The following is a 10185-nucleotide window of genomic DNA, read 5'->3' on the forward strand; positions in this document are numbered from 1 at the left end:
ACCCCGATTCAGGGTAGCCTTACTGTCCTTTCCAACTCCAGGTCCTCCTTCCCTATTCCAGAGCCAGCTGCAGAGTTTCTTAAGTCCTCTCCCAGTTCCCAATTGCTCTAGCAATTAGGGGAACACGGTAGGAGTCCCCTATCTATTCTCTATAGCGTACACCGTACACCGTGCCCCCATTCAACTGCCTTACTATTTCGGACCCGCTACAGATTCTCTGCATCTCCTATCCCCAAGGCCTAACTATTAGGAAAACCTTGTGTTCCATCCCATGCAAGGGTCCCCTCATCTTAATGATCACAGCTTATCTCAACGCTCCACCCCGAAGGCACCCACCCCCGATTCCCACCAAGTCTAATTGTTCTCCCCCTATATCAGGTCCCCTCTTTTATTCTGAACACACTAGCAGGGTCTTCCCGCCCGCACTTGAGGGTCCCCATTAGTCCTCTCCGGAAGTCCTCTACCTCTTGCCCTGACCTCTGGAGGCTCCTCAGTCGCTGCGAAGATTCCCCTTCACTCCTTGCTCCCCCTGCCCCGCCCCTCTCACTGCGGCTAAACCGGTCGGCCCCGGGCCGCGGGGGAGGAGGTGGAGAGGGCGGGGCCCGACTCCCCAGCCCCCCACTGCCAAGGGGCTGGACCCGGCCAAGGCGGCTATAAAAGAGCTGGCGTCCTGGAGCTGTCGCAGTGCCGCCCACCCCGTCCCGGCCCCGCGTTCCGGCTCTGCCGGCGGCCCGCACCTGCCTGGCCATGATGAGCTTCGGCGGCGCGGACGCGCTGCTGGGCGCCCCGTTCGCGCCGCTGCACGGAGGCGGCAGCCTGCATTATGCTCTGGCCCGGAAGGGCGGCTCGCGTTCCGCGGCCGGCTCCTCCAGCGGATTTCACTCGTGGGCTCGGACGTCCGTGAGCTCCGTGTCAGCCTCGCCCAGCCGCTTCCGTGGCGCAGGCGCCGCCTCAAGCACCGACTCACTAGATACGCTGAGCAACGGGCCAGAGGGCTGCGTGGTGGCGGCGGCTGCGGCGCGTAGCGAAAAGGAGCAGCTGCAGGCCCTCAATGACCGCTTCGCGGGCTACATCGACAAAGTGCGGCAGCTTGAGGCGCACAACCGCAGCCTGGAGGGAGAGGCTGCCGCGCTGCGACAGCAGCAGGCAGGCCGCGCAGCCATGGGTGAGCTGTACGAGCGCGAGGTGCGCGAGATGCGCGGCGCAGTGCTGCGCCTGGGCGCGGCGCGGGGCCAGCTGCGCTTGGAGCAGGAGCACCTGCTCGAGGACATCGCGCACGTGCGCCAGCGCCTCGACGACGAGGCCAGGCAGCGCGAAGAGGCTGAGGCTGCGGCGCGCGCACTAGCGCGCTTCGCCCAGGAGGCTGAAGCTGCGAGAGTTGAGCTGCAGAAAAAGGCGCAGGCACTGCAGGAGGAGTGCGGTTACCTGCGACGCCACCACCAGGAGGAGGTGGGCGAACTGCTCGGTCAGATCCAGGGTTGCGGCGCCGCGCAGGCGCAGGCGCAGGCCGAGGCGCGCGACGCCCTGAAGTGCGACGTGACGTCGGCGCTGCGTGAGATCCGCGCGCAACTCGAAGGCCATGCGGTGCAGAGCACGCTGCAGTCAGAGGAGTGGTTTCGAGGTGCGCAAGCGCGCGGGGGTTGGGGAGGGTGCCCCTGCAGCTAGCTACCCCCTGGGTTGACCCTAGGGAGTGCTGTTGGATTCCGTGTAGCAGAATCAGAGGGCTCACAACTCAGCTTCCCTCGCAAAGTGCATGCCCCCTACTTAAGTAACTTTCACAGGTTTCTTGTAGGACGCCACCAACTCTGGGTTCTCTTTTGGTTGCTCTCCTCCAGATTCTTTGTGCTTCCACTCTGGGGCCCCCTGGTCTGAGATTTTTGCCCATTAGGAACAAAACAAATTGTCTCTAGTTCCAAAGTAGCGCTGGCTTCTGGTCCTTAGTGCATACCCTGCAAGTGCCGCCCATTTCCCTTTCCTGCACTCTGCTGGGTCTCCATTCTTCTGCCCCTACCCTAGTAGGCTCCGCCCCACTACCTGCTCCGTGCCTAATGCCCCCACCTTAATCTGCAGTGCGGGTTGAAATGGGTGGGGCATTTTCACATCCTCTCTCCCCGAGTTGGGTCACCACAACCAATGACCAAGAATGGCTGAGGCTGGCCTCTTCACTATTTTAAATCCCCTCACTTAAGTAACCTGGAACCTTCCCAAGTCCCCACCACCACCCAACTCCACGTAGTCCTGAGTCAGCTGGATTGCAGCTATCCTAAAGCTGTGCCCAGCAGCTGCAGGGTGACCTTGACCAACATTAGCCCTCTCTGGTTTTCATTTCTTTTTGAAATCTGGAGACTTATATGATCCCAGCTGAAACTGTAAAACTGCTGTGTTCTGGGGAGAGTGCAGAGGCTTCAATGATTTTCAAATGAGTTTGCAATCCACAATAGGTTAGAATTCTCACCCACCTGGACAGATTTCTAAGTCTTTGCCAGTACTGGCAGGGAAAGCCAGGAATGCTCAGTTGGATGCTTGGAATATCCCATTCCTTTTCTACCCATCTGCAGTGGCAGAACCCCTCCCCCATCTCTGCAGCAAGGCCACTCCCAGAGGGGAATTCTGTTCTCTTGTATTTGCCCTTCACTCAGGCAAACCATCCCAGGGCTTGTGGTCCAGACAGCTGGCTTCTCTTCACCAAGACTCAGGCTCTCAGTGCTATTATGTGGGGATTCAGGATGTTCATTTTCAGGGGATGTAAACCAATCTAAAGGCCTCCACTGGCTCCCTCAAGGTCTTCTGAGAACTAGGACCCTGTGGGTGGCAGGGGCCAGGGTGTGGCAGCCATCAACTGGGACTGTGTTATGCAATGTGCAGCCAAGTTGAGGAAGGAATAGAAGGGCTGACACCCAGGACCTTGGACTTGCAGTGATCTTGGACTCTGCGCAGAAGTCTGTAAGGAAGGTACCATGGCTGCATGATGACCTAATTGCTCAGAGCTCTCATGCCTTCAGAGGTCACAGGCTCATTAACAAGTTCAGCCACAAGCCTCCAGCATTCAGCTCAGTTAAACCTCATGGGCAAAAATTTCACATCTGAGTCTCCAGCAGTGCCGGCCCCTTGCTGGGGAGCTGGACCTAGTACTGGGACCAGAAATGAGAGCTTCCTGTCCCCTGAAGGTTGATATAAATTTCTAGGTTGAGGGAGACTGAGTCTAGTCTTTGGAACCAGATAATCACTAGATTTGAATCCTACTCTGCCACTTACTAGCTAGGTGGCTTTAGGCTGGATCACTTGCCTTTCTCATAGCATAGAGTGAGTTAAGCATCCACGACGGTGCCTGGCACCCACTAACTCCCCAACCTATGGGTGTCACCTTCCAGATCTAGGCATTGGAACCCAAATCTAGGTGTGTCTAACCCTGTGCCCTGCTCCCTTCTCTACCTAGTGAGGCTGGACCGACTGTCAGAAGCAGCCAAAGTGAATACAGATGCCATGCGCTCAGCCCAGGAGGAGATAACTGAGTATCGCCGTCAGCTGCAGGCCAGAACCACAGAGTTGGAGGCTCTGAAAAGCACCAAGGATTCCCTGGAGAGGCAGCGCTCTGAGCTAGAGGACCGTCATCAGGCTGACATTGCATCCTACCAGGTAGACATAGGGACAAACTGCCTCTCCTGGTTGGGTGACCTGTATAAATCACTCCCCCTCCGTGAGCAGGATGCAGTGGTTAAGACCATGGTTCTTGGAGTTAGACATACCAAGACTTTGTAGCTGTGTGACCCAGGAGAGTTTTCGGCCTGTCTGAACTTAAATTTCTTCTCCACAGTGACAAGGTAAAGAAAGAAAAACAAAAACTAACACTTGCTTTACAGAACTTTGAAGGTTAAAGAGAGAGACAGACTTTGAAGTGCTCAGTAGGACATCCACTTAATAGTAACCTGTGGGTAGCCTGGGGAGGGCCTTGGCAGATTCCTCCAATTAAAGATAACTTTCAAAAAACAGCATATAAGTAATATATAGTGATTGTAGAGATTTTAGGAAGCAGAGAAACAAATAAGAGAAAATAAAAAGTGATAATAGTTCTCTTTAAGCTGTGGCTGCAGTGGGCCTAGGGTGAGATGACAAGTTTTATCTTGTATTTAATATGCTTTTGTGTATGTCCCTGTCATTAGATCATCAAGAACAGATGTTTTCAAGCTCTGATGATGTGGCAGGCAGGCTCTTTGGGGCACTGGGGAAGCAGTAAGGAGAAAATGCAGATAAGGCTCTGATCCCACTGAGCATTTGCTTTTTTTTTAATATATATTTTTTTAGTTGTAGATGGACACAATATTTTTATTTTATTTATCTTTTTATGGTGCTGAGGATCGAACTCAGGGCCTCACACATGCGAGACGAGCACTCTACTGCTGAGCCATGACCCCAGCCCCCCCCACTGAGCATTTTCTAATTTTAAGAGATCTGTGAAAATTCACACATCATCTCATGACCAGGCTACCATCTGAGACATTTCATTCTAGACCTTTCCTCAAGCTGAGATTTTTGCTTCAGATTTTTCCATGTCCACAAATGAGGACCCTGAAGCTTTGATAGGGTAGGGTTTGGTCCCAAGTGAGCCTTTCTGAGAAGGGCAGCTTGGGCTTACGCAGCCATCCCCAGATATCCTGGTGATAAGGGATAGGCATTGACTAGAGAGTGACTCATATGATCTGTCATCCCCAGGAAGCCATTCAGCAGCTGGACACTGAGCTGAGGAACACCAAATGGGAGATGGCAGCCCAGCTCCGAGAATACCAGGACCTGCTGAATGTCAAGATGGCTCTGGATATTGAGATTGCTGCTTATAGGTGAGTTGGGCCAGGAGCTACTGAATGGTGGAGAGCCCTTGTGTTTTAGGTGAAACCTTGGGTTTCAAGTTCTATTTAGGCAACATGGCTGTTTAAAGACAGAAACGATTTTTTAAAAATTTTGATAATATAAATGACATAATATTTGCCAATTAACCATCTTAAATATCAGTTTTATTAAGTACATTCATTTGCACTGTTGTATAACCCTATCACTATCCATCTCCAAAACTGTTTTTTATCATCTTGAACTCAAACTTCATCCCTGTTCTCCCCTTTCCTTAGCCCCTAGTAACCCTAGTAACCCCTAGTAACCACCAGTCTACCCCTCTGAGAAACAGAAATCTTTTTTTTTTTTTTTTTTTTTTTTTGGTGGTACTGGGGATTGAGTCCAGGGGCGCTTAACTACTGAGCCACATCTCCAGTCCTTTTTTATATATTTTATCTAAAGACAAGGTCTCTCTGAGTTGCTTAAGGCCTCTTTAAGTTCCTGTGGTTGGCTTTGAATTTGAGATTTTCCTGCCTCAGCCTCCCGCCACTGTGATTACAGGTGTGTGCCACCCTGTCTGGCAAAGGCAGAAATCCCGACAGTGACTTAAAGAGTTAAAACTCTTCTTTTCTTCAAATCCAGTCAGCCAGAGGCCTGCTCTGGAGAGAAATAGATACTTAAATTGTTAGAGGCTTTTACAACTCTATCCTTTAGAATTTCTTTCTTTCTTTTTCTCTTTTTGGTACTACAAATTAAATCCAGGGTACTTTACCACTGAGCCACACCCCCAGCCTTTTTAAATTTTTTATTTTGAGACAGGATCTCACTAAGTTACTTAGAGCCTCATTAATAGTAAGTCTGGCTTTGAATTTACAGTCCTCCTGTCTCAGCCTCCTGAGTCTCTGGGATTGTAGGCACATGCAACTATACCCAGTTCCTTTAGAGTTCCTTTGGTTTCTAAGCATTCATTTCTTGGGGAAGTAAAATGGAGATAATAGTAACAGGATCCATATCTTGGGTTGTTGGGTGAGCTAATCCTATTAAGCTAATTGAAGTAACACATGTACATGGTAATCACCCTTACTTAGTAAGGGTGGCTCTGAGAAAGCCAGTCCCCCTGGATGAACCCTTCTGGTTTAGCAGGTCTGAGGAACACGGCTGACCCCCATGAGGACCTTTCCTAGTTGCAGACTGATGACTTTTGACTTTCCATCTGTTGACTTTACCTTTTTTTCCCCTGAGGTGCTGGGGATTGACCTAGGGCCTTGTGCATGTGAGGCAAGCACCCTACCAACTGAGCTATATCCCCAGCCCCCGAAACTGTTGACTTTATTTAGTCTATAATTCACCCTCCATGCTAGGGATTGAATCTAAAGTTACATTACAACTAAGCTACACCCCAACCCTTTTTTATTTTGAAACAGGGTCTTGCTAAGTTGCCCAGGTTGGCCTCAAACTTGTGATCCTCCTGCCTCAGCCTCTCCAGTAGCTGGGATTACAGACATGTGCCACAACCCCTGGCTCTAATCTCTATAATCTTGCTATTCAAAGTGTGGTTCATGAATTAGCAGGATCAATGTCGTCCAGTACCTAGTTAGACTTAGGCTTTGTCCTTGGCTACTGGATCAGGATTTGCATTTGGCTCCCAGGTGATTTGTGTGCTGTTAACTTTGGGAAGTACCAGAGGTTAGGGTTGTGACTCAGTGGTAGAGCGCTTGCCTAGCATGTGCAAGGCCCTGGGTTCAAGTCTCAGCACTATATAAATAAATAAAATAAAGGTCCATTTACAACTAAAATAAATATGTATTTAAAAAAATTTGGGAAGCACTAGTCTGTAGGGGTTACCCCTACATTCACTCTAAGGCAAGCACTTGCTAAATCCTTTTTATTCACTGTTTGACTGAAACAACCCTCTGAAGTAGGAACTCTTATGATCCTTTTTTTTGGGGGGGTTAAATATATATTTTTTAGTTGTTGATAGACTTTTATTTATTTATACATGGTGCTGAGAATCGAACCCAGTGCCTCATTCATGCCAGGCAAGTGCGGTACCGCTGAGCCCCAGCCCCAGCCCAAATGATCTTCTTTTTATCAATAAGGAAATTGAACCCTTAAGAGCTTGAATGACTTGGCCAATGTCACCATCTAGTTAGTAGCAAAGCCAACAGGAGGAACTGTTTCTACTATCCTCTTTCTAAAACCTAAAGGATAATGATAAAGAGTGACAGGAAAAATTCAAATTTTGCAATATTGTAAGACCTCTTAAACTAAATTTATCAATGTGGAATTGCTTGCTTCCTGCTCTCGCTTTCTCTCTCTGTTCTTTATTTAATATTATTATCATCATCATTATTTTTGCAGTACTGGTGATCAAACCCAGGACTAGGCAAGTATTCTGTTGCTGAGATCCACCACTTTTACCACTTTTGTTTATGTAGGAGCTCTCTGTTATGGACCATTCTTCAGGTGTGGAAAGGGGAGTTGTTTAATTTCACAAATTGCAGTGTCCACTGCATTAAGTAAGAACAATCCCATAGGAGTATAGGTCTAGGGGTCACTTGAATGATGTGCTGAATGACTTTCTCCATTCTCCAAAGTGTTTATTTCTGGAGGTGTCGCTGAGGGGTAGAGTGCATGCTAAGTATGTGCAAGGCTCTGGGTTTGATCCTTAGCACCTAAATAAATAAATAAACAAACTACTAATAAAAAGGAATAAAAATGTCAGGCACAGTAGCACACACTGATAAGCCCAGCAACTCGGAAGGCTGAGGCAGGAGGATTTCAAATTCAAAGTCAGTGTGGATAACTTAGTGAGACCCTGTCTCAAAATAAAGCTGAAATGTAGATGTAGCTGAGTGGTAAAGCAGCCACGGACTCAATCCTTATTACTGTGCCCCCACCCCCCTCAAAAAAACTATCATTCATTCATGTTCCTTCCCTCACCAAAGTTCATGTCATTGGATGCCATGGAGCTTCAGAATACCCTAGGAAGACCCCAAACCAACAAATCTGCTCTGAGTTAATAGTAATATGTTCCACTATCCATTTTGCAGAAAACTTCTGGAAGGTGAAGAGTGTCGGATCGGCTTTGGCCCAAGTCCTTTCTCTCTTCCAGAGGCACTCCCGAAAATTCCCTCCATATCCACTCACATAAAAGTCAAAAGTGAAGAGAAGATCAAGGTGGTAGAAAAGTCAGAGAAGGAAACTGTGATTGTGGAGGAACAGACCGAAGAGATCCAAGTAACTGAAGAAGTGACGGAAGAAGAGGAGAAAGAGGCCAAAGAGGAGGAAGGCAAGGAAGAAAAAGAGGGAGAAGAGGAAGAAGCAGAAGAGGGAGAAGAAGAAGCAGAGTCTCCCCCAGCAGAAGAGGCTGCATCCCCAGAAAAGGAAACCAAGTCCCCTGTGAAGGAAGAAGCCAAGTCACCAGCTGAGGAAAAGTCCCCAGTGAAAGACGAGGCCAAGTCACCAGCTGAGGCCAAGTCCCCAGCCAAGGAAGAGGCTAAGTCACCAGTTGAGGCCAAGTCTCCAGAGAAGGCCAAGTCCCCCGTGAAAGATGAAGCAAAATCACCAGCTGAGGTCAAGTCTCCTGAGAAGGCCAAGTCCCCAGTAAAAGAAGAGGCAAAATCACCAGCTGAGGTCAAGTCTCCTGAGAAGGCCAAGTCCCCAGTAAAAGAAGAGGCAAAATCACCAGCTGAGGTCAAGTCTCCTGAGAAGGCCAAGTCCCCAGTGAAGGAAGAAGCAAAGTCACCAGCTGAGGCCAAGTCTCCTGAGAAGGCCAAGTCCCCAGTGAAGGAAGAAGCAAAGTCACCAGCTGAGGCCAAGTCCCCAGTAAAAGAAGAGACAAAATCACCAGCTGAGGTCAAGTCTCCTGAGAAGGCCAAGTCCCCAGTGAAGGAAGAAGCAAAGTCCCCAGAGAAAGCCAAGTCCCCAGTGAAGGAGGAGGTGAAGGACCCAGAGAAAGCCAAGTCCCCAGCGAAGGAAGAAGCAAAGTCCCCAGAGAAAGCCAAGTCCCCAGTGAAGGAGGAGGTGAAGTCCCCAGCAAAGGAAGAAGCCAAGTCCCCAGCGAAGGAAGAAGCCAAGTCCCCAGAGAAAGCCAAGACTCTAGATGTAAAGTCTCCAGAAGCCAAGACTCCAGTGAAGGAGGAAGCACGGTCCCCTGCAGACACCAAATCCCCTGACAAGGCCAAAAGCCCTGTCAAGGAGGAGGCCAAGTCCCCAGAGAAGGTCAAATCCCCTGAGAAGGAGGTCCCAAAGAAAGAAGAGGTGAAATCACCCGTGAAGGAGGAGGAGAAACCCAAAGAGTCCCCAAAGAAGGCAGAAGAGAAGGCTCCAGCCACACCCAAAACTGAGGAGAAGGACAGCAAGAAAGGCGAGGCTCTCAAGAAGGAGGCTCCAAAGCCCGAGGTGGAGGCCAAGAAGGAAGCTGCTGTCGAGAAGCCCAAAGAATCCAAAGTTGAGGCCAAGAAGGAAGAGACAGAGGATAAGAAGAAAGCAGTGACCCCGGAGAAGGAGGCTCCTGCCAAGGCGGAGGTGAAGGAAGAAGCTAAACCCAAAGACAAGACTGAGGTACCCAAGAAGGAAGCCGAACCCAGCAAACCAGCAGAGAAGGAACCAGAAAAGCCAAAGAAGGAAGAGGCAGCAGCAGTACCCGAAAAGAAAGACACCAAGGAGGAGAAGGCCGCAGAGGCCAAGAAGCCGGAGGAGAAACCCAAAACGGAGGCCAAGGCCAAGGAAGATGACAAGGGTGTCTCCAAGGAGCCCAGCAAGGAGGCCCCCACACCCAGCAAACCCAAGACAGAAAAGGCTGAAAAATCCTCTAGCACGGACCAAAAAGACAGCAAGCCTGCAGAGAAGGCCACAGAGGACAAGGCCACCAAGGGGGAAAAGTAAGGCAGCGAGAAAGGAACCCCAGAGCAGCCAAAGAAACTCAGGAGGGTCCCAGAACTCAAGGGTCAGTGTAATGAATTTTCATTTTTTTTCCTCCCTTTTTGTTCTAAAAGAAAAAAAAATGCTTTGATGTCGGGCCTTCCTTCACCAAACAGGATTTTCTGTTAACAATATGGTAGCAAGAGAGGGCACTCCCAGTTCCTGACCCCCTCCCCACCCCGTGTCCCAAACCCTCTCCAGGCGATGGACAACTATGTCATGATAGCTTATGTAGCCGAATGTGTTAATATGCCGAATGCTACACGTAAACACTTGACTACAAAAACTGCCCCCCTCCTCTCCAAATAAGTGCATTTACTTCCTGTATGTACTGACAGATGACCGCAATAATGAATGAGCAGTTAGAAACACATTATGCTTGAGATGTCTTAACCTATTCCCGAATGCCTTCTGTTTTCCAAAGGAGTGGTCAAG

General features: G+C 49.5%; 1 protein-coding gene across 1 annotated transcript; it reads left to right on the plus strand.

Annotated features, from left to right (window-relative positions):
• Positions 1–747: 747 nt before the first annotated feature.
• Nefh (neurofilament heavy chain) lies at positions 748–9714 on the plus strand. Its single transcript, XM_076865177.2, has 4 exons — positions 748–1621; positions 3437–3636; positions 4711–4835; positions 7878–9714. Exons 1-4 carry the CDS (start codon positions 748–750, stop codon positions 9712–9714), a joined length of 3036 nt encoding a protein of 1011 aa, XP_076721292.2.
• The last annotated feature ends 471 nt before the right edge of the window (positions 9715–10185 follow it).

The sequence above is a fragment of the Callospermophilus lateralis genome, chromosome 1 (assembly GCF_048772815.1).
Source record: "Callospermophilus lateralis isolate mCalLat2 chromosome 1, mCalLat2.hap1, whole genome shotgun sequence".
Lineage (NCBI taxonomy): Eukaryota > Metazoa > Chordata > Mammalia > Rodentia > Sciuridae > Callospermophilus > Callospermophilus lateralis.